At 45.7% G+C, this 24958-nt stretch overlaps 1 protein-coding gene across 1 annotated transcript in view; it reads right to left on the bottom strand.

Moving 5' to 3' along the window:
* LOC143273792 (protocadherin Fat 4-like) overlaps window positions 1–9109 on the bottom strand; it is a 31426-nt gene extending 22317 nt beyond the window's left edge. The window contains exons 1-2 of the mRNA XM_076573787.1: window positions 8192–9109; window positions 3935–8002 (exon numbers count right to left, since the gene is read on the bottom strand). Coding sequence (XP_076429902.1) covers window positions 3935–8002; window positions 8192–9109 — 4986 coding nt within the window. The remainder of the gene's footprint in view (window positions 1–3934; window positions 8003–8191) is intronic.
* Between the last annotated feature and the right edge of the window lie 15849 nt (window positions 9110–24958).

Raw genomic sequence — 24958 nt, 5'->3', positions numbered from 1 at the left:
TGAATTACAAACAGCTGACAGATACATCTTAAATAGGCAAAGACCCACTTGGAAGGCAGCACAGACCATACATTTTCACATAACTACACAGGTACATCTGCTGATCAATATCCTGATGTGTTTCGAGTAAGTCCCAAGGCAATGTCCTTCCTGGGTTGGTAAAATCAATAATTACCTGTCAGGACCAAACCAAAATGCTTTTCCAGTACTCTATTCAACCTACCCATTTGAGAATGTAGTAATCTCAGATATTTTAACTGAAAAATAAAACAAAACAAAACACCACTGTGAAATCTACCAGGAAAAAAAAAGTTTTGAGATGCCTAGTGTATTCCGTAAGTCATGAGCCAAAGAGAGTTTTTAAATTCAAGATATCATTACTTCAGATTTTCAAGTTTGAACATGTAGCATCTTTAGACAAAAAAGAACATCATGTCCCATGTGATGTTAACAAGCCAGTATCCTCTATTTTTCTGTTGCTTTGGTAAAACTAGTACCTCAGTTACTTCTCTGTGCCTGAGATATAATACCAAAACTGAAAGCAACTTACAGACAAAAGCATCTGCCTTGGCTTATGAATGTAGAGGGATCAAAGTCCACTGTGATGGACAGGCATGGCAGCAAGCCACAGGAGCAGCAAGCTGAGAGATTACATCTCTACTGCAAACAGGAAGTGGAGATGGAAACTAGAAGTGGGTCAGGGCTACAAACTCTGTAAGCCTTGCCCAAAGACTCTTCTACCAAAGCTCCACCTCCTAAAATTTCCTAAGTACAGGAGCCTGTGGGGGCCATTTCTCATACAAGTCACCACAACTAAAAAAGAAAACTAGTTAAGGCACACCCTTAACCGGGAGGCCCTTGGGGAGTTCCAGAGGAACATAAGGGGATCCAGAGGCCAGTGTCCTGGAAAGCAGCAGATGTGACCCTGGTCGGGTGCAGTCCCCCGTCCACTCACACAGTCACCCTGTGTCAGACCACCCTTTATTCCCTCTGTTCTTTCCAGTTTCTGACAATCCTCATTTCATTTGTAGAGCAGAAGTAATTACTATTCTCTGTCCTTATTCAACTGATGGGTTTTCTTGGACTCACTCCTCGAAGGGGGAGCTGTGTTCTGATCTTGGTTCGTCTACCATGTTACTCAGCGTAACAAGTTTGCAGCACCTACTGCATGCTGGGTAATAAATGAGACTCTGAAATAAAAAGGATCAATATAACCAAGTCCCTGGTCATCATGAGTTCTAACTGAGGCCCCCTACACTGCAAGTGTGCAAATAAAACAGATTTCTAAATTTTAATTAGAATTCATTAATTAATTGACATATTACAGAAGACAGCCTCTGGAGTCATTCCTGCCCTGTCAAGCTTTAGCTTTGGAAGGCAGATTGAGAGAACGTGTCCTTTGGGCAAGTGTCCAGAGTGAGCAATACCAAAGGTACATCTCTCATGCGCATCCCAAACGAATGCAGGCCAATCGTCCAACCCTCTCATCAAACAGAATGCCTGACATTGTGACACTGGCCTGGGTGCCGAGCAAGCAGCCCAGACACCTATCAGGTCAGACAAATGCATGCTTTCAAATACACTCAAAAGTCTGAACCTGGAATGGAACAATGTACAAGTCACCTTTGCCGTCGATGCTTTATGTCTTCTCATAGCAGAATAATAGTAAACCAACTGAGCAAAATAAAAAAAAAACTAGTTTACTTTACATATTGGAAAAACACAACAAAGAATAACATAAAATTTTACCTACAAACTACTGCTTTCAGTATTCTTTGAGCATAACAAATAAAATATTTGCTTTAAATTTCAGGAGTGGCTGTAACTTGGGAACTCAAAGTTGGTTTACAATTTCTGCACTTTAGTATACAGAGGTTATCCTGATCCATGGGCGAGTGTGCTCTCTCTCTCTCTCTCTGTGTCTCTATGTCTCTCTCTGTCTCTGTCTCTTCATCTCTGTCTCTCACTGTCTCTATGTTTCTCTCTGTCTCTGTGTGTGTGTGTGTGTGTGTGTGTGTGTGTGTGTGTGTGTGTGTACAAGAGAGAGAGAAACATGTACAGTCATACAGGTACACACACACAAGTCTTCAGATCAATTCTCCCTTGGTTTGTCAATACAGAGGACCCTGGAGGTCTGAAAGAATATGTTTCCTACTGATATTAACTGAGGTTAGAGTAAAGACATAGTGGGCATATTGCTCCCCTTCCTAACAAAAGTTATTTGTAATAATAATTATTTTTAGTCTTCATGCCTATTTCAGAGACATCACTGTCCGGCACATTTATGGCAAGCCAATCTTCCCCTACTAAATGGATAAATCACAGGCGTAATGGATCTTCTAATGGCACCCATGAGCATTCCTTCCAATGCTCTGCACTCCTCTAATAAAAGCAGTTGAATGAAATAAACACCTAATCAGGTCATCTGCTTAACAAATTCAGCCATTATCCAGAGAGACTTAATTGCCAGCCTTCAGTAAATATTTTGGTGTTCAAACTAATCAAAGCTGTTCATCTCAGAAATAACTGCAGAGAAGAAAGTGGAAGATGGAATAAGCTCAAATCAAATAATGATTTAGTCATAAATCATGACCAGATCTAAGCCAAAGACCTCTGATGTTGAGATCGCTGAAGAAGTAAGCAGACATAAGGAGACAATTTAACTCTGAAGCCTCTCGGGCAAAGGCGTGCAAGGAAAAATTGAAATCCATTTACAATGACATCACCATTGGGAATTATATTTCTAATGAGCACTAATGCCCTCTGATCCCGTCCATAGGATGCAACAGCTAGCAATCAGAAAAAATAAATAATCACAAAGAATTTCAAAAGATAACAATAAAAACAAGCCCTCAAAATGAAAGCATCCTTGGTCTCCCCCGAGGAGAAAGCAAGCAAATAAACATAGCAGACCCCAGTTCACCACCGCGTTGTGTTTGGACCACTGCCAGGCATCAGAAACCACACTTGATCTTTTGAGTTTTTGGCTGAGGGGCAGAAGCTAGGACATCTCTGAGAGGAGTGGGAAACAGGAGGGAGGACTCAGAAAACATGCATCAAGCATTCTAGAAGATAGCCGAATCAGTTCTTGGCGACTTTCACACAGCCCAGAAAGGGAGGAGCTTAACGGAGAAGATGTCAATCAGGGATAGTAAGATGGGTGGAGGCCACAATCCAGCCTGCGCCTTCTGGGGGATGGGCGTGGGACTGATTTGTGCCCAGAGTAGCCTTTCCCACCCGGAGACAGGACAAGCGCCCGCATCATCGCATAACAGCACACTTTCATCCCAAGAGTCGGAGTGGAACTTCAGATCTAACTGTTCACAGCTACCTGAGTCAGTGTAGGAAGAAAGAGAAGCATTTGCTCCTTGCCAGGAGGTAGTTTGTAAGCTTCTCAGGCAGCAGAAATCAGGAATCTCCACAAACTTGGCTCACCACGTTGAGATTACTCACTGTCTATAAAGAATCTGCCAAGCTTGCTGAGGATGGGGAGGTCAATGCCGTCCTGATGTAAACTGCCACGCAGGCTCCAGCACAACCCAGCTCAGAAATCTAACCCACTCAGAGATCTAGCAAAACTCTTCACCTTGGAACAGATTTCTTTACTGAGAGAGGTCTATGTGAGTACAGTGCCTCTGCTCACACAAATGGGCTTTAATTACTTCTGCAAATGGCAAGTGCTCTGTCAGTAACCTTACACTCATGGTTGCAATTAAGGAACATTCATTATTTTAAAAAAGTTCATTATTTATTGTAACCTGGATTATAGCTGCATTTTTCTGAAACTGTCAGTGTGTGACAATGTTTTCTAAGTTGTCCCTGTTTATAAACACAGCCATGAAAACACAGTTAAATCATAGAGAGTAATCACAACGACAAAGACATTTAGAAAAAGCCAACCCAGAGCAGATAATAAAGGAATCCAAGCTCTCACCTCTGCTCTCTGTGTCCTGGGGAAGGCAGATGACTTCTCTATGGCATAAACATCCACCAGGTAGAGACATGCTCTCTGCTCCCGGTCCAAAATGGCTGCAGTTTGAATGACACCAGTCTGCCGTCCAATGGTAAAGAGACGTCCAACAGTCTTTTCTTCACAGTGAACGGAAACGATGTAATATTCCACTGGAGCTTCTGACCCTCTGGGGCTAGCTGCTTCTATGGATATGACATTGGTACCAATGGGCTCCCCTTCCTTCAAGATGGTTATGTATTTGTTCTGTGTGAAAACCGGCCCATCGAGGCCCTGGAGGATGACGGTCAATTCCGTGGTTGACTTCCTCCTCTCTGGGCCCAGGTCTGTGGCTGATACTATGAGGTTGTAGATGAGCTGTGAAGGCACTAATGCAGAAGCCACACGAAGGTCTCCACTGTAGCGATCCACAGTGAAGGTTTCTGTGTCTCCATTGACTATTTCATACTCCACCTCACCATTAGCGCCTTCATCAGGGTCTGCAGCCATGATGGTAGTCAAGACAGAACCGATCATGGCTGACGGGTCTGCAGCCAGGGCATTTTGTGATATAAACATCGGGACATTGTCATTGAGGTCTGTCACCAAAATGGTCACATTTTTCAAAGCATACCTCCTAGTTTCTATCGGCACAGCTTGGTCGTTGGCTTTCACTGTTAACTCAAAGAGATTGGCAAATTCCCGGTCGATCTCAGCACTGGTGTAGATGGTTCCTTTGACTTCATCTATGCTGAAGTGGTTGCCTCGGGGCATCTGTTGAATGATGGCGTAAGACAGCTGCCCATTGATATCCGCATCTGGGTCATGCGCTGTCACAGAAATGACAGATGTACCAAGAGGGATGTTCTCCACTATAGACTTAAAAATGTCTCCTGGAGGAAAGCTTGGGGGGTTGTCATTGAAGTCCCTCACATGAATCACCACTGACATTGTGGATGACTGAGGAGGTCGCCCTTGGTCTTTTGCTGTGATGTTTAATTTATATAGAGACTGTGTCTCAAAGTCCAACTTCTTGGCAAGAAAGATACTCCCAGTGTTTGGGCTAATACTAAAGGTCCCATGGTTGTTTGATCCTGTGATGGTGTAGTGTAAGTCTGCATTGACACCCGAGTCAGAATCAGTGGCAGTAACAGAGGACACCAGTTCACCAATCCTCATGTTTTCCAAGACATCCACAAATAGTGTTGACTTCGGGAACGAGGGTGTGTTGTCATTTTCATCCAAAATGTCAATACTTAGAGTACAGGTTGAGTTGAGGGAGATGGCCCCTGAATCCACTGCCTGGATGAGGAGGGAATAGGCCGGGGTCGCCTCATAGTCTAACTTACCTACAAGAGTCACCTGACCAGAGAACTTGTCTATGGTGAACTGTCTTTCTTCGTTTCCTTTGAGGATAGAGTAGTGAATGAGGCCGTTATTTCCTTCATCCACGTCGGAGGCAGACACCCGTAAGACCTGGGTCAGATTGGTCGCCGTCTCTGACACGGTAGCTTGGTAAAAGTCTTTTAGAAACTTGGGGGCATTGTCATTGATGTCCTTCATGTAGACATGCACGGTGGCCTGGTCCTTGAGAGGCTGAGGGAGGCCCTGATCTGTGGCTATCACTGTGAAGCTGAAGACTGCTGTCCCCCGCCTCCTCATGAGTGACTCCCTGTCAAACTTGTGAGTGTTGGTGAGTTCCCCAGTGACAGCATGCAACTCAAAATCAGGCTGTGCCACCTCAAAAGCATATCTTACGTCCCCATTAGGCCCGAAGTCTTTGTCCACTGCACTGACCTTGCCTACGAATGACCCGGCCCTCTGCTCCTCTTCGAAGTAGAATGTGTAATTGGTACTATTAAACAAAGGCCTGTTATCATTCACATCTTCTAAAATCACAGTGACATTCACAGTAGCACTTAGGGGCTCCACTGCCCGGTCAGAGGCAACAACCAATAACACATATCTCTCCTGAAGTTCACGGTCCAATTCACTTTTGATGTACAACTGGCCATCTGGGAATATGCCAAAGGCATCCCCAGTATTCCCATCTGTGATAGTGTACGCTATTTCCCCATTTGCCCCAGAATCTTTATCAGAAGCTTGCACTTTAAAGAATCGAGAATTCACAGGCTCTGACTCAGAAAGTGTGACCTCATAGGAAATCTGGTCAAACACTGGTGGGTTGTCATTTACGTCATGGACATAAACTGTCAGAATGATGCTGGAGAAGAGCTGGGGGACACCCATATCAGAGGCCAAGATCTCTACCTGGTATGAGCCAGCGTGGACATCCAGTGGAGCCAGCAGACTGATGTTACCATTCTGCTCATTGATAGCAAACAGGTTCTTGGGGTTCTGCTTCAGGCTGTAGAGCACCCTGCCATTGACACCCTCATCAGGGTCCACGGCTTTGGCCTGGAAGATGCTATGTCCTGCCTGCCAGTTCTCCACTGTGTTTATGCTTTCTACTGCCTGGAGGAAGTGGGGAGCGTTATCATTCAAGTCTTTCACTGTGATGTTAACCAAGGTGTCTCCCGTTACTGCTCCCCCACTGGCCACGACTCTCAGCTGATAAAAAGACTGCTCTTCCCTATCAATCACACTTGCTGTGGTCAGCTGCCCTGTGACGGGATTCATAGCAAACATACCTCTCTGGTCCCCAGTAGTGATGAGATAGCTAATGTTGGCATTGAGGTCCATGGTGGTGGCAGAAACGCTGCCCACGTGGTACCCCAGGGCCACATTCTCAAAGACCACGAAGCTGTAAGCAGCCTGGCTGAATACAGGTGGGTTGTCTTGTGTATCTAACACCGTGACTGTTACTATGGCCTGGTTAGGAGACTGTAAATTGCCCCCGTCGGTGGCCACTATTTGCAGCTGGTAGGCTGTTTTCTCTTCTCTGTCTAGGGCCATTCTTGTAGAAATAACCCCGCTCTTAGCATTAATCTGAAACCTCGACCTGTCCCCAGCTGAGATACTGTACTGAACAGTTCCATTTGGACCCATGTCTGGGTCAGTAGCAGACACTGTGGTAACATAGCTACCTCCAGGCTCATTCTCCTGAATATGAGCAAAGTATTGGACCGGGTAGAACACAGGACTGTTGTCATTGATGTCCAGGAGACTGACATTCACCTGAGCCGTGGATGACTGGGGAGGGGAGCCCAAGTCTGTCGCTAGAACCAATAGACAGTAGAAGGCTTGTTCCTCTCTGTCTAGGGAGGAGATAGTACTCAGCCTCCCAGATACAGGATCCAGGCGGAAGAGCCTTTGGTCACTCTCAGCCTCTTGCAGGGAGAAGCGCACTGTCCCGTTGTCACTCAGATCCCCATCGGTTGCCCCTAGAATCAACAGCTCAGTCCCAGCTGGAGCGTTCTCAACTACAGACACCTCATAGCCTTCAGGCTGGCTAAACACGGGCTTTTCATCATTGACATCCAAGACAGTTACCACAAGCTGGGCATAGGACACCTTGGGGTGGACCCCCTGGTCTCGGGCACTGATATTCAGTACAATCTGGGAGGCAAGTTCACGGTCAAGGCCCCCCGCAGCACTGGTGGTCACTAGACCACTTTGCTCACTAATGTGGAACCAGCCCAACCCATTTCCAGAGACGATGCTGTAGCGCAGGTTAGCATTGAGACCAGAGTCACCATCAGTGGCAGACACCCCACTCACATAGCTCCCCGGAGGCGCCTCCTCGCTCAGGTTCACTCTGTACACTTGCTGCGCAAAGACCAGAGGGTGATCATTGATGTCATTGACAAAAATCACCAAGCTGGCCACGGAGGAGCGCGCCTGAACCTCGGCGGTAGGGGGCGCCCCGGAGTTATCCGAGAGGGAGACTGTGAGGTTGTAGGAAGGAATTCGCTCGCGGTCCAGGGCGCTGGCCACCTTGATGAGACTCAAGTTGGGCACCTTGCTCCTCTGTACCTCAAAGTGGCGCTGCCCATTGCCCCCGAGAATCTGCACTGAGATGTTTCCATTGGCTGCCGGGGAGTCCGCGTCGGTCACGGTGAGCAGAGCCACCACGGTACCCACCTGAGCTTTCTCATCCACCAAAGCTTAGCACGAGGTGGCGGGGAAGTAGCGAAACTTCACTACAGGGTCGTTGTCATTGACATCCAACAACTGGATGATCGCTTCTGCGCGCCCAGTGAGCGAGGGCACGCCCTGGTCCGTGGCCTGCACTGTCAGCGAATACTGTCGCCGGGCCTCAAAGTCTAGCGGCTGTCACACGGTGATGAGCCCCGTCTCCGGGTCCATCTGGAAGGGGGTTCCCTCATCCTGCAGCCGGTAACGGATGTCCGCATTGGTGCCCTCGTCTGCTTCCGCCGCCGCCACCTGCAGGACACTCGAGCCCACAGCCGCGTCCTCAGGCACCCCGGCCTGGTAATGGGAACTGCCAAACACCGGGGGATTGTCGTTAATGTCCTGTACAGTCACATTGACCTGAAGGTAACCCCGCCGCTTTGGTTCACCCTTGTCCTCCACCTCCACCAGGAGCTGGTACTGAGGCGTGACCTCGCGGTCCAGCCCGCCCTTGGAGACCAGGTGCAGGAAAGCTCCCTCGCCACTGGGGTTCAAGGTAATGTCCAGGCGAAAGCGACCCTCCTCGTTACCGCGGACGATGCGGTAGGAGCGGTGGTCCACGCCGTTGGAGCCGATGTCAGAGTCCGTGGCGGTGTCCAGAATGACCTGACGCCCGCTGCCACTGTCCTCCTTGAAGGTGACCACGATGGAGGGATCTGGGAAGACTGGGGCATTGTCGTTGAGGTCACGCACCAACACCCGCACCTCGGTAGGGTAGGTGGGCGCGCTGGAAAGGACCACCAGGTTGACCACGTCGCTGGGCAGGCGCTCGCGGTCGATGGTGGCTGTGGTGTACAGTGCTCCGGTGCTGCTGTTAATAGCGAACAGGGCGTGGCTTTCGCTGAGCCGGTAGGTGAAGCCGGGGCGCGTTGGGATGGTGCCCACCAGAGTCCCTGGGGGCTGCTCTTCCATCACCTGGAACACCTGACGCTGTTTGGCCGCTTGGACCCGGGCCGGGCCCGGGAGCAGAGACAACAACCCCCAGACTCGCAGCAGCTGGCACAGGGATGGAGAGAGTAGCGGGAGCCGCCTGCGGCCGGGAGCCGGGTCTGCGGCCAAGTTCATGGTCCTGGTTTCCAGGAACCGCGAGAGGAAGAGAAACAAGGTGAAGGAAATGGGCTGATCCGGAGAGCTTCTGAGTGGCGCCAGTAAAAAGCCAGTTTGGCCGGAGATCTCTGCAGTTTAGAAGAGTGAGCAAGGGGCAGTTGCCCAGGAGAAGGCTCCTGGTGGCCAGGGAGAAACGCAGCGCAGGGGAGGATGAGGCGACAAGCGATGGGGCATCCCTGGGCTCTCCCAAGAAAGTTTCCAGGCCTCCAGACACTTGGATTGGAATCCTGAGTCTGAGCGTCCTGACTGCAAATAGGAGTTGCAAGAGGCGGCCTGGATTTCAGGGACCTGAGGAGTCACTCACTGCAAGCACATCTCTCCAAAAACTTTAGAACTTACCCAGAGCGCGACGCCAAACAGGACAGAGCCAAGGGCCGCAAAGCCCCTGCACCCCGGAGACAGAGCGGGGACGCCAGGAGAACCCGAAACTGGTGGTGCAGACTCTTCTCAGTTTTCGCTCCGGGGGAGCTGGGGAGGTCGTCTCTGGATAGAGCACACTCGCGGAGGCAGCAGGGGCACCGCGTCTCCAACAGCGCTCAGCTCCGTCCCCTCGCGGGTAACCCAGGCTGCCTTTGCGCCAGCTGCTGCTTGGAGCCCGAAGTCCAGCCCAAGCTGCCACAGGCGCTGCTCTGCATCCTTCACCTCCGCGCCGGCATCGATTGTACATCCACAGAGCGCGGGTTCCCCTTCCTCCTCCGCGTCGCGGGGGTCGGGCAGCAGCAGCGGCGGCGGCAGCAGCGCTGGTTCCCCGAGTCTCCTCCCCTCACCATGCCAGGGGCTCTTCCCCGGGCGTTAGCGGGCACCAGCGCCCCCGGGAGCGCCTCGCCCTTGTCCTGGCATCTGTGCTTTTATTGTCCCGGGTCAGTTTCACTTTGTAATCCGCTAGGCTTTGTGTTTGGGGAGGGGTGGGTCCCTCCTTCGCGGTCCCCGCGGACGATGGGGACTCGGAGGTGCGGTGCAGCTGCACCGGGCGCCGGGTGGGCGCGCTCCTCCACAGCCAGGGCTCAGAGGTGGCACCACGGCGGATCTGGAGCCCGGCGAGGCCCCGCTGCCTCTCCGGGTCCCTCGCACTCTCCCCGCCCCTTCCCCGCTGCGCGCACACACGCACTCACACACAGGCGCGCACACACGGAGGAGGGAGGGCTGTCCGCGATCGCGAGCAGGACTGAGAAACTTTGCTCGCCCCTCGATGCTCCCGGACTCCAGTGGCCGCCACTCCCCTGTTCTGGTCCTGTCACCCGCGGGCCCTGCCCCGCTACAGCCCATTGGCCACAGCCCCGCCCGGCGTCCCCGCCGCCCTCGCCTCCAGCCGCCACTGGCTGGGGCGACGCTCCTCACCGCGGCCTCCGAGGCTGTGGGCAGGCGGTGGGCGAGCCCCGCGGCAGAGGCGCAAAGAAGGGGCGACCACCCCCCAACTCCTTTCTATTTATTTATTTTCCCTTTTGGTCAAACCTTGGCCGGTGTCGGCGCAATCACAGCAAGAGGCAGCGGCGGAATAGATGGGGGTGGGGTCAGGTTTGGAAATAAATAAGTTTAGTGGCCGGAGCTGGGGGTGCCATTAGGCTGTTAGGCTGGTAATAACTCGGTGGAGGGGGTCGAGGGAAATGAAAGAAAGGCTGGGGGCGAGGGTCTGTTAACGCGGGAGGAAGGATTAGGCAAAGCCTGTCTGGGAATGCGCACCGCTGCTGAGCTTTAACCATTTCGTGCCCAACCAGGGGCAGTGCCCGAGCGAGCTTCTGCCCACGGGACCCCGCAGAACCCCAGCTCTTCCCTACTGGTGAACCTGGGTCCCAAGCTGCTCTCTCTCGGGACTAGGGGACATCGAGGCCTCGGTGCCTGCAGACCTCCAACTTCTCAAAGAAAGAGAGGGGCACGCCTGTACCCGCAGCTTGGTTAGTCTCACAGCTGGAATCCGGTCTACAGATCAGTCCAGAGGCTTAGGCTGAAACAATGGCAGCTTCTGCGGGGACAGTTTCCTCTTACAAACCCAGTTTGGAATTTTGACCCCCGGTGGGCTCCCCCTGCCCAACATTTTCTAGCCAAAGGAAATCTAATAACGTTTGGTTTTGGTTTTGGTCTGGGGGGCGGGAGGAGGGGGGAGAATAGCTGTAAGAAAATAGAAATAAATGAAATGAAGTTTAAATTTAATTTTTTTTAAGTGTCACACATCACCGACTGTGCTCAGACGATTCCCCTGCCTCATCTTATTTGTGTGGTGCGCGCGAGGTTTCTTTAAAAGAAAAATAAAACGTGACTAGGAATCGGGTCAATAATTTTCCCCTTTAAGGGAACCAACTTGCAAAATATGAATTGAAGCCAAACAATGCAAATATAGGGCATATGTCATACAATTTTGCCACAGGAATCCCTCCAAACCTCAAACTTTCTGCGCCCAAAGATTGTTTAAGCGCGGGCCAACACTGCCCCCTGCTGGTTACAGCTAGTCTTGCAGAGACGGTGGCTGGTTTCGTGCTTGAAATTAAATGCAGACCGGGAGGATCTGGTTACAGAGCTAATTCCTCCTTCTTGCCAAGGGATGCGGGCAAAGAAAAGGATCTGCAAGGATCTCCTACTGCCTTTCCTTGTGTGAGGTCAGAAAACAATCAAAAGCGATAGAGAAGACAGCACACTCAAGTCTTGAATGCAAACCGCCTGTAACCTAAACGGAGGAAGGATGGAGCCTGATTCTAAAACCATCGCGAATTCCTTTGTTTAGTTAGAACATTCGCTCCTGTCTCTTCCACACCTACAGCGTGATGGGTGAATTGGACGCAGACCAGACAGTTAGTTATCTCTATTGCTGCATTTTTCAGACTACATAACTATTGAACGCCTATCATTAACCTACCCCTCCCGCTAAAAAAAAAAAAACGCCCGTCAACATTATTTTATCACTGCCAACTACTTACCCCTTAAATGCCATTATTTTGTTGTAATTCAGCCAAGAAATATTTGTAGATTAAAGTTGGATCTACAAGTTAATACAAGTCGTGGCTGTGAGTGCGAAGATTGTAGAAGTCTTTTTTTTCCTAATCCTGCGCGGTTCAATACTCGGACACATAAGAACAGGAAGAAATCACTCGGATATATTTAGGGGAGATGGTAGGGTTTTGCTGGTTTGCCTGGAGTCTGTTTGGAGAACATGTGAGATGCCTTCACAGCTCGACAGGATGGAATTAACATCTTTTGCCGGTGAATTTAGTTTGGGAAAACAGGTAATTTAATTCATTCTGTGAAATGAACTGTTTACTCTGTGAAATAAGTATATAGTCTTCATTTTACGAAATAAAGCAATACAAAAAATGGGTCATATTCAGACCCCAAATATTTGTTTGGAAAATTCCGAGAGAAGATTTCCACAAATTATTTAAGCAACGATATGGTTAGTTAAACTAACTTTGCATAATGATATAATCTACTCATTTGTAGATAATTCTATACAAAACTACAATTTTGTATGCTTAGTATGTAATTTAAAAAGAAATATAGAGAATGTCTAGTATAAAACATGAAATGAAGCTTTTGTTACGTTTTATTTTCATTGTCTCCCTTAGATTTCTAGAGCTGTGTTAACATAGTACACTATCATAAATATATGTGTACAATTTTTATTCCTCCTGGTAGGAAGATGGCTCGCTCACTGGGTAAAGGCATTGCCAGGGACGCTTGACCACCTCGGTTCTACCCCCAGAACCCATTTAAAAGCCAGGCAGAGCAGCACAATTGTCTGTAACCCTGGCGACCCCTAGCGGGAGATAGGAGGCATACACAGGAGAATCCGTGGAAATCAGGCCAAGCACCTTGAAGGATGCAGTGTTTAAAAGAAGCAGGCAGGAGCAAGGTGGGAAGAGTGGACAGGCACCCCAGGATTATATTCCCAGACCTCCCAAGGTGGGAAGAGTAGGCAGCCACCCCAGGACGTCCTCTGACCTCCCAAGGTGGGAAGAGTGGGCAGGCACCCCAAGACGTCCTCTGACCTCCCAAGGTGGGAAGAGTGGGCAGGCACCCACATGTCCTATGACCTCCTGCATCCATACACAAGCGCACACAAGCACATCGCTCTAACATACAGACAAAAGAAACATTATTCTTCTTGTAAAAGTGAAAGACACAAGGTCATTGTATACAGGAAATATATTTTAAAACCATGAAACACACTCATAAGTAACTGTCAAATGTAATGCAGCCAGAGAAGGAAGATATAAGGGACATTTCTAGCTGTACATTTTCTCTTGTCTTCCAGCAAACCTAAACAAAATACAGTTTATTTTGTATGCCCATCTAAATTATTTTTCCTATCTTAATTATTTATGAAAATGGTGTTAAAGTCAGAGTTTTTAACAAAAATGAAATTAGAAGCCAACTAGGAAGCATGCTGGTTAGCTCTTGTCAACTGGACACAAGCTTGAGTTGCTGAGGAAGGAGGGAGTTGCCTCCTTCGAGTGGGTCTGTGTCATGTCTGTGGGTCAGTTTCTCGATAAATATTTGATGCATAAGTTGAGCCACCCCTAGGCAGGTGGTCCTGGGCTATGTAAGAAAGCAGGCTGAGCAAGCTGTGGGAACAAGCAGGTCAGCAGCATTCCCCACTGATTCCCATCCATGGTCCTGTTTAGGTTTCTGCCCCAACCTGCACCGGTGATGGACTGTGATGGGGATGTGTAAACCAAATAAACACTTTTCTCCCCGATTCAGTTTTGGTCTGTGCTTCATCAGAATAAGTGACTAGAACATGTGGTTCTTGGGGAGAGGTCATTCGCCAATGTCAGTGGGTAATAAGGACACACATTTGTGCCCAAGCATGCGAGGCATCAGAGAATTCAAGTCATTGAACTTCATAGCTATATTGAGACAAGTGATCTTGTGGTGCTCTGTTATATTCTGTACACACTCTTGCAACCATTTAATTTGGTATCCAAAATGTTTTTCTATGGTTTTTGGACAGAAGTGACAACAATTAGTTGGACCACGCTCCTCATTTTCTAATGCATCTGCAGCTGGGGCTAAATCTCTTCCTACCTTCCTCCAATTATCTTTCTCCTCTTCTCATCCCTTCTTTTAGATTTCCTCTCTGAATCCAGTCTTCCTCTAGTGAAGACTGTCAACGAGGCTGGATCTAGAATTATTGGTGAGAGAAACCTCTGAGCATGTCTGGGAGGAATTTCTGATTTAACTGAGGTGGGAAAACCCACCCTGAGTGTGGGGGGCACCATCTCATGAGCTGGGCTTCTGGACCAAATAGAATGAAGAACTCAGCTGAACATCATCCCTTGCTGCTCTGCTGTCTGGCTGCAGATGAGGTGTGACCTGCTGCCTCCTACTCCTGTGGCTGTGATGAGTCTGGTCCTCAGACTGGGAGCCAAATTAAACTCTCCCTTAAACAGCATCATCCCACAGCAACAAGCCAGTTTCCCACAGCAACAAGATAAGTGACTAAGATGAAGCCTCACCACCACCCATCATTTCTTCTCTTTCTCTCCTCTGATTTTTGTTCTTTTCTATTCTGGTTTAAATGTCCAATGTGCCCAAGTGTTCGAGCATGTGGTGCTCCCTCTGTTTGAGAAAGATGTGGAAATGTAGGAAGTGGAGTCTTGATGGATGAAGTGGGTCACTAGAGGCGGTCCATGGGGCTTTGTAACCTCCTGCACATATTCCCTCTCAGCTTCCTGAGCATGGATGCAGCCAGTCTCTGGCTCCTACCATCATACCTTCCCACCTTCATTGAAAATCACCTCAAGTTACTCCTTGAAAAGCATTTGGTCACAGCAACATGAAAAGTAACCAACACACGGACTGCCCGTCCGCTCCCAACCTCCAGGCCCACCGTGCCCTCTCTCCCCTTCCCTCCACACTGGCCACTGCATTCCTTACTCTGCCCATTCACTCTGCACTCCTCCTTATCGCTCATGCTCACCACACCTCACTCCCCAGAGGCAGCCGCCTCAGTCGAAGACTGTTCCTGAGTGGTCTTGTGAAAGTCCACTTTAGCTGTGCTGCAGTTTTAGCTGAGGCACTTGACACTGTGCTCTGCGTGCAGTTCCCCCTGCTGCCTGTTGTACCACACCCCCACCTTTCTATTCATCCCTTCACTGCTGCTCTGACTTTGGCACTTTGCTCTGTCTGTACCTACAGTGGCCACGCCACCCCATTGTACAGTCAGACAACAGCTCACCTCCAGGTCCCTAGCATCACAAAGAACTCTGCATGTTTTTTGTCTGTTTGTTTCCTTTTTGTTATGTTCTCAATGTTTAGTTCAGTTTTTCATGATTTTTTTTTACATTTTCTCATATGCATATTGAAAGCTATTCATTTTCCTCAAGGTGCTACATTGGCCTACCCATAATTAGACAAGTACTTTATGCAAATGAGAACAAAGAAACACAGCTGAAGACAAAAATCTTGTCCACCTGCATAGATACGACTAAGAACTAATTATTAGAGGAGTTTAAATATCTTCTAGATCAAAGTCTAGTTCAAGTTCTACTAAATTCAATTCTGTGAAACTTAAATTCCCTAGGCAGAAGTTAGCAAAGCTACTCCTACTTCTGAAAGGGTCTCCCCCAAAAATCTCATTTCCCACCAACAGAGCTCTTACCTAGCAAGCCTCTTAGTTAGCTGTGAGCTTCCTGCATTGTTGAGGAGTCCTTTCCTATGACACCTTATTCTGCAGAGATGTCCCCATTCACTTCCATATCTGGTTTATAAGGATATACAAAGCCTTTTTAAGACTCTCTTGTTCCCAAACAGTGTGTTTGTCCTAGAAATCTGCTCTGACACACAAAGCCAGTCTTCTTGAATCCACTGTGGTGGAGTGGAGTTTTCTCCTGACTTTTTCCCCATCTTATTTTCTGCATCCTGACAATTTAAGATTCTGTTTGTCATGATGTTATCATTTGCTTTTGTTTGTTCGATTTTTCAACTGTTTAAAAAAATAATTATATTTTACCTAGAACTTTCAGTCTGTTCCTATGTAGTATGGTCAATTACGTTTGTATTTGTATACTATGTATGATGCTTTTCTGCCTCTGGGATAAATACCATGATCATGGAAACTTAGAAAGTAGTCTATTTTGACTTGTAGCTTCTGAGAGAGTCTATAATGGCAAGGAGGCATGGCGTCAGAAGCAGGCAGCCAGCTGATCACTTCTTTAACTACACGTGGGAAGCTGACAACAAGAAGTGGAGCCAGTTATAAAATCACAAAGCCCACCTTCTGTGATATACTTCTGTCAGCACAGCAACACCTCCTAAAGGCTCCACACCCTCCCCAAACTGCACCATAAGCTGGGGCTCAAGTGTTCAAATACATGAACCTTTGAGTAGTTTTCATTCATACCGCCATGTGTCCTTCACGGTTCTAGTTCATCTGTTTTAGTTTATTTACTTTATTTTTTCAGAAGTTTTGGATTGCATCTGACAAGATTGCTCAGTAGTAGGGCATTTGCTGCCAAACTTGAGGATCTGAATTTGATCCACGAAGGACCCACAAGTTGGAAGGATCACACCAACTTCTGAAAACAGTTCTCTGACATGCACATAAGGGCATGTGAGAATACACACACACACACACACACACACACACACACACACACACACACACATACACCACAGAGTAAATAAAAATGTAATAACATATTTGAGACCTGGTGGGATGGCTCAGTGAATAAGTGAACTTGCCACCTAACCCAAGGATCTGAGTTTGATTCCTGAGAGGAGCATGGTGGGAGGAGACACGCAGCTTCCACAGGTTTCCGTCTTACCTCCACGTGGCACATGTGTGCTCCCCCAACACATACACCATAGGCACACAAATGTACAATTTTTTATTTTAAAAAGTGGTATGTATCCTGATGCTCATTTTACTATGTCTCATGGTATCATCTTAATAATTTTAATTTTATTTTTTCTCTGTTTAATTCTGAATATTTTTGACTCATCTTCCAGATTAAAAACCCTCTCTTCGGCTGTGTCTAATGTACTTCTAAATATGTCCACTTAGTTTTTGGTTAAATTGGTTACTGTTTCCATGTGAATACTCTGCTCTGCTGTTTCACAGATGCCTGGACTCTAACAACACTGGCAGGATTGTTTGCTACTTTTTTGAACAAACTAAACATAGTTTTGACATTGTGCCTGACAATGTCAACATGGAAATATTTAGCTTTTTCTGCTTTCCCAATACTATTTTATCATAGGTTATTTGGTCATTCATATAGCCAGTCTTGCTGGGACAGAGATGCTCACTTTCATTTAAAACCTTTAGTGGTTGATTTTTGAGTACTGGAATTTTCTTGCTTTTGTGAAGAAAATCTCATAATTCTTTGATTAGGTGTCACTGGTTGTCTTAGCTTTGTTTTCTGTTTTTTTGTTTTAAAAAAAATACCCTGACAAAAGCAAAGGATTTGTTTTTGCTTACAGTTCCAAGTCACAGCTCATCACTATAGAGAAGTAAGGGTAGCAGCTGACCACACCACAACCATAGCCAGGAACAGAGAGAATGAATGCCTGCTTGGCTTGTCCAGCTTGCTCTGTCCACTTACACAGTTCAGGATCTCCTGCCTAGGGAATTGTGGCACCCACAGTAGGTGCGTTTTCCGACCTCAGTGAACCTAATCAAGATAACCCTTCATAAACAGGCCCACAGGATACCTGGTCTAGACAATCCCTCACTGAGACTCTCTTTCCAGGTTATTCTAGGCTGTATCAAGTTGAAAATTAAATACAACCATCCTGTTGGGTTATCATTTTATCTGAAACCACTTTTTTCCTTGAAACTGAAATATTCACCATGATAAAACAGGACTTATGAAATGCTATATAATTACAAAAAAATACAGACATTCTTATTCTCATGCTGACCTTGTAGTTCATGCCTCTAACCCCAGCACTTGGTAAGTTGAGACAGGACAATCAAGAGTACAAGGCCAACCTCAGACACAAGAGAATCTGTAAAAAAAAAAAAAAATGTACAGGCAGGAAGATGGAGAGTTTGTAGCCAGCCTGGGCTACATGAGACACTGGGAGGTAGGTGGGTGGAGGGGAGCGGAACAGAGGAAAATCTAATTTTCTTCCATTTAAATTTTATTTTAAAACCTTTTAAACTGTCATTTAAATTAGTGTTATTCTTATTTATTTACAGAAAGAAAACTGTAAACCAGGTTAGTTCGATTTTCTTATCACAAAACATCCCACCAGGTTTCCTGCTTTTCTCTAACACACTGACACTGTTTATCTGATAATCATTTTTCTGTTATTACTGAGTCATAAGGGACATGTGATGCTCAGCAAATATAATATATATCCAGACTATAAACATTATTAGCAAGATAGAGTCAAAAGTAAATGAGTCTTTACCAAAAAGTGATTTTTATTTAATAAAAAAAGCCAAAAACATGGTAATTTGTGACTTGAATCTGCTTTTATTTCTACCTCACCATCCTAGTAATGTGGTCTTCAGAACCATTTGTGGCTTCAGCTGTTCACTGCTGCCCCCCCCAGCCACACACACACACACACACACACACACACACACACACACACACACACACACACACCTCTCCCAGGCTAATCCTGGCATGACCGTCTGTTACTCCCCGGGGAAAAGGCAGGGTGAATAAGTTGGTGTGTCTAGTTATCTAAGGACTTAGGGCTGGGCTGTGGTAGAAAGAGGCCTTTCCTTTCCTACTAGGGTCCATTCCTATGTGGAGCTCTTCGCTCTCACAACCAAAGGCACCTTGAAGGGAGGACCAGGTTTGCCAGTTGAACAGAAAGCATCCTTGCAGGGCTACTTTGGAACTCAGCTTACCTTTCTGAGGCCTCATTCTTTTCCAGACTTCATACAGTAAATCCCAGTATGGAGCCAGCTCTTCGATCTTTTAAGAAATATTATAAAACTGTAATTTTAGTTAAGTGACAAAATAACAGCTCGATGTGTTCCTGGCCAGGAAGGGCTATCACTATTGTTTCTTCAAATCCTTTCCTTTTTCTGACTTTCTTTTGTTCAGGGATGACTGTACCCTTTGGTATTGATCTGTCATCCACAGCTGTCTAGCATTCCCTCTGTCTTAGGGAAAATCCCTTAATTCCTTTGCTCAGGCGGCTAGCTCATTCCTGAGGAATATCCAGCTAAACACTGACTAATGTTTCATTTCAACTCATTTTTTTCATAACTGTCCTGGCTACTTTTACATCAACTTGACACAAGCTAAAGTCATCTTAGAGCTAATGCTGGCTGTATTCCTGAACACACAGAGATCTACCTAGCTCTTCTACCAAGTGCTGGGATTAAAGGCCTACGCCACCAGAACCAAGCTCTTGCTATGGCTCTAATAGCTCTCACCACCGGGCAACTTTATTTATTAACATACAATGAAAATCACATTTCAGTACAAATATAATACCACCATAACCAGGCTTGCTGTTTGCTGGTCTTTCACTGAGAACATTTGCATCTGAATCCATTGGGGACATGACCCTGTAGTTTTCATACTTTGTGTCCTTGTCTGGACTTGGCCAGGGTAATATGGGTTTCATAGAACGTTTTTCATAAATTTTCTTCACTCTTAGTTCTGTGGTGCAGCCTTAGAAAAACTGTCATTAGCTCTTTAAGAGTTTGATATCAACACCTGTGAAGTCATCTGGACTGCACCATTTCTAGGGAGACTCTTCACTATTTCTTCAATTTGTTTATCCATTACTGATCTATTTATGTCCTGATAATTCAATTTTGGTAGGCCATACACATTCTAAAATTCTTTCCTTTTTATTTCAGACTTTCTAATTTGTGTGTGTGTGTGCACATATGCAGATGTGTGTGGGCGAACATTTGCAGTGTTCATGTGTGGTGTGTATGTGCAGAGGAAGTCAGAGACCAGGCTTGGTGTCATTCCTTAGGTAATATCCACCTTTGAAATAATTAGTTTTGAACACAATGTTCACTGGCCTGGGCCTCACCAAGGGGCTGGGCTGTACAGTCAATGAGCCCCAGGAATCTGTTTGATTCCACATCCCTACAGCTAGATTGTGAATGAACACCACCATGGCCTGTCTAAGGATTGAACTCAGATCAGTGTGGCAAGTACTTCACACACCGATCTGTCTTCCTAAGCCGGTTCTCCTCATTTGTTATCATATAAATGCTGTAAAGACAACCATAACATTTGTGGTTCTGTGACAGGGTCTCCATTCCCGTCTCTAGTTGTATTGGTTTGCATTTTTCCTTTCAGTCTTTATTGGTCTACTAAAAGTGTGTCCCTTTTCTGTATCTTTTTGAAAAGCCGACTTTATTTTCTTATTCTTTTCACACACATCGAAGGCTCTGCTCACTCTGTCCCCTGTTTGATCTGTCCTATCTCTTCCTGCCTGCTGATTTTGGATTCGGTTTTTGCTTTTCCTAATTCCTTGAAATGCATCAGCAAGCCACTCACTGGGTCCGTTTTTGTTTCTACTTCTTCACTGTAGACACAGGCGCTGGTCTCTTGGCACCGCTGCTTCTGAACCTACACCTTTGGTATGCTTTGCTTCCCTTTTCCTCTTGGTGTTCTGAGAACATTCGAAATCTCCCCTGACTTCACAGTGTGTAGTCTCGGTCCCGACATTGTGTGATTCATAAAATACCTTTCATTGTTGACTTCTCATTCTATTTTATTACGATCAGAAAAGATACAGGACATGATTTCAAGTTTCAAAGTTTATTAAGATTTGTGGCCGGGGCTGCAGAGATGGCTCAGAGGTTAAGAGCACTGGCTGCTCTTCCAGAGGTCCTGAGTTCAATTCCCAGCAACCACATGGTGGCTCACAGCCATCTACAATGAGATCTGGTGCCCCCTTCTGGCCTGCAGGCATACATGCAGGCAGAACACTGTATACATAATAAATAAATAAATCTTTAAAAAAAAAAAAGATTTGTGGGCTAACATATGACTCTCTCTAGAGATGTCTCTCAGCTGGCACACAGATTGTCCTGTAGATGTCTGACAAGCCTGTGGTAATTTGAGGTTGATATTTCCTTATTACTCTTCACTTGGATGACCTGTCTATTGGTGAAAATGGGTAATGAACAGCACACCATGATGATGTCCAAGTCCACTCCTCCCTTTAGCCTAATGGTGTTGGTCCTGTAAAACTCCTATAGCAGTGTGAGACACAGATACTCTCATTCATATCTTCGTGGTTAACTGATGCCTTGGCCTCTAGAGGAAAGCTCTCTTTTTCTTGCAGTTTTTGTCTTCCATTTGTCCTTGTGACCATAGCAGTTCCTGGTTACCTTGGGGTTCCTGTCAATCAGAACCTGATATCCACTCTTTGTTTCCAGCCTGTGTGCATTTTTATTGGTGAGGCAGGCAGTGTATTATTAGGCCATGCTTAGTAACTCATCAACATAATCTATATTGTTTAATTGGAGAAAATATTCCATTTATTGCTGTGGGAGGGACTCTAGGCCTATAGGCCGAAAATGGATGCCCCAACATTGCAGAGGAACTTTGGGTGACTGTCCAGGCAACCAGATACCTCTTGTTATTTCCAGAATTTTGGAAGTTGCTTATAATGTACTTCCTGTTTACTCAGGTAATCTTATATCCTTCTGGGGTCTTGGATGGAGCTGAAGACTAGATAGTTATAACTATACTTTTTCTTAGTTATGGTAAAAGGTAAATTAGATATGAAATTTCAGACTCACAAATATAGAATAGATGATAAAATATTTTCTTTAATTTTGCCAAATAAAAATAGACTAGATATTGTAACTGTAATTCTTGCTTGATAACTATTTTGTTACATATTATTTTACTATATTAAAATGAAAACCTTCCTTTTTGATCAGACAGAAAAGGTAAAGCACTGTGGGATGTCTTTCTGTTTACTGTAAATATGTGTTGCTCCCATTGGCTAATAAATAAAGCTATATTGGCCTTTGCTATCTTTTGTATTCCTTTACATTTAATGGCTTACTGTATTTTAGTTACTGTTGTATTGATGTAAAAAGACACCACTACCAAGGCAACTCTTATAAAAGAAAGTAATTAAGTGGAGGCTTGCTTACAGTTTTAGAGGGTTAGTCCATTATCATCATGGCAGGAAGTAGACAGGCATGGTGCTAAATCAGTAGCTGAGAGCTTTACCATCCTGATCCACAGGCAGCAGGCAGAGAATGGGCAGAGGCAGAGAGAGATAAAGAGAGGCAGAGAGACAGGAAGAGATAAGAGACAGAGACATTGGGCCTGATGTGGGCTTTTGAAACCTCAGAACCCACCCCTGGTGACATAGTTCCTCTAACAAAGCCACACCTCTTTATCCTTCCCAAACAATTTTCCTCTCTGATGGCTAAGCATTCAAATCTACCAGCCTACAGGGCTGCCTCAACACTTTACTATCTTAATTTTCACAGTGTGTTCTCTGTGTAGCTGCCTTCATCGTAGAATCCATGCTTTCATGACACTGGTTCCCTGTCTCTCACTTCTGGATACAGACTCCCACAAGTGTTAATTTTCAAGCTTGTTTGGTGGCCCATATTTCCTTCTGTTCTTGTTTCTCTTAAGAAGTTCCAGTTTTTTTTTTTTAAATGGAGCTTTGTAATTCATAAAGCTCTGAAGATTCATTCTTTTTTGCATATTCATGGTTTGACTGCAGCATCTTTTCCTGGCTTAGAAAAAAAACTTGCTATTATGACATCCAACATATATACCTGGCCTTTCCTTCCAACATTTCCCCCCTTCTCCTTTGGGCATTCCATGACTTCTTATGATTGTTGTTGACTGTATCCTTAAGCCCTTAGATTCTCTCTCTCTCTGTCTCTGTCTCTGTCTCTGTCTCTGTCTCTGTCTCTCTCTCTCTCTCTCTCTCTCTCTTTTTAAAGATATATTTATTTATTATTTATACAGTGTTCTGCCTGCATGTATGTCTGCAGGCCAGAAGAGGGCACCCGATCTCTTTATAGATGGTTGGGAGTCACCATGTGGGTGCTGGGAATCAATTTCAGCATCTTTGGAAGAGCAACCAGTGCTCTTAATCCCTGAGCCATATTTCCAGCTCCCCCGCCCCCCACACACATTCTCTTGAAGGTAAGTTTTCTTTTTTTTTTATTATATTTCTTTTCTCTTTTCTTTTTCTTTTTTCTTTTTTTTAAATGGGCTGAAGCCAATTGCCAAACAGTTTTTGTTTTGTTTGATTTGTTGAAATCTTTATTTCCAGGATTTCTACTTGATTCATTATCAAAATCCCCCCCCATCTCTCTCTGTCTCTTTGTCCCTTTCTCTCTCCCTGGTGCCATGAGTATGAAGGGCAATGTCCTTGGGTCTCTATAGTGTGGGATACACAGCAGGCTTGGATTAGGTTTTCGTATGAGTTTATGAACAGGGCAGAAGAAGGGGTTAATATGCTCTGCTATTGAGAAATTACTGCTTTCAACCAAAATCACAGCTCATTTTCTTCTCAAAATGCATGTTTGCTGCTTTTAATCACAGACTTGGTGATGAAGGATGCAGTGAAAAGAAGGGGGGCCAAGAAGCACTTCCAATAAACAAAGAATTAAGACACGTTAGGTTCAGTAAGACAAGAGCTCTCTGGACTGTTCTGGAGAAGTCCTTCAGCTAATATACTCTTTCCTGTACAAAGGCTGAACACCATGAGCTCTTAGAAATGGTTCAGCCCTGGGAATGACCTCTCCCAACACACCAAGCTCTGAGCTTTTTTATTTTTATTTTTTATTTCAATGCGTTGTGCTAAATACTTGGATGCATATGAGCTATTATTATTCTTTACTAAAGAGAATCATGTCTTGATCAAGCACTATCATTTAGGATTGATTTTTATGAATTATGCTTGTCACACAGCACCCTCGGACCTCTTTCAGTGGAAGGAGGATACAGTGTTATGGAAGGACATAGAAGGTTCTGCTATGGGACAGACGATTCTCCTCCCCAAAGAAATAAAAATGGAATCATTCTTAAGTGCCTGGTTGTATAAACCTCTCCTTTATCTGGTTCTGTGAGCCCAAATCATCCAGGTGAGGAACTGAAATCCCGCTGGGCTTAGGAAAGTAACGTGACTCATGAACACAAGGCACCAGGGTCGCTGACAGCAGACGCAAGCTGGGCCCTAAGCAGGGTGGTCCAGCATCCACAGCTCTGCCAAGTGGCAGAGGGAGATGGCTTATGGCTTCTCATGCAATTTTCCTGACAAATCCATGTGAGTGGCTGTAAGTAGAACTATTCACAAAGAGGCACGGGGGTGAGAGTGTCGGAAAACAGTGTCTAGAAATGCAAGACGTGAACAGATGGCAAATGTCAAGCCACAGTAACCCACCACAGTGCTTTGGACTTACAAACAGAATTTATGAAACCCTCCTCCGAGCCGTCTGGAAGCATCCCTGAGCAGTGGTGACTTTGAAAGACACTGCTTTAAATTGGAGGGTGGAAGTCTTGGTTTCACTTATCTTTTCTAGACAGGCTTTGTAAAACTTTAGCTCTCCTGGAAGGAAGGGAGACTTTTACTCAATACTATCTGAATTCCAAGCATCATGTTAGATATGGAGAAAACAGAATTGTCTCTTTCCTGTGGTGTGGTAACAAAAACAACCCAACAACCTATAATTATAGTTTTCTGTGTCCTCCTTCAGCCTCTGGGTAGCAGCAAACTGAATTACAAATTTAGAAGAATTGTATATTTAACACATAGATTTAACAGCAGTAGCAAAATAACCAAGAATGTATCTTTCAGACCCCAATTGCTTCCATTGGTGAACACCACAAATAATTCATGAGAGAATAAAATATAAATAACATAACCATGAAGCCACTTCTTTTGTCTCTT

This window comes from Peromyscus maniculatus, chromosome 6 (assembly GCF_049852395.1).
Source record: "Peromyscus maniculatus bairdii isolate BWxNUB_F1_BW_parent chromosome 6, HU_Pman_BW_mat_3.1, whole genome shotgun sequence".
Classification (NCBI taxonomy): Eukaryota; Metazoa; Chordata; class Mammalia; order Rodentia; family Cricetidae; genus Peromyscus; species Peromyscus maniculatus.
This window is presented reverse-complemented; position numbering and strand designations above follow the sequence as displayed.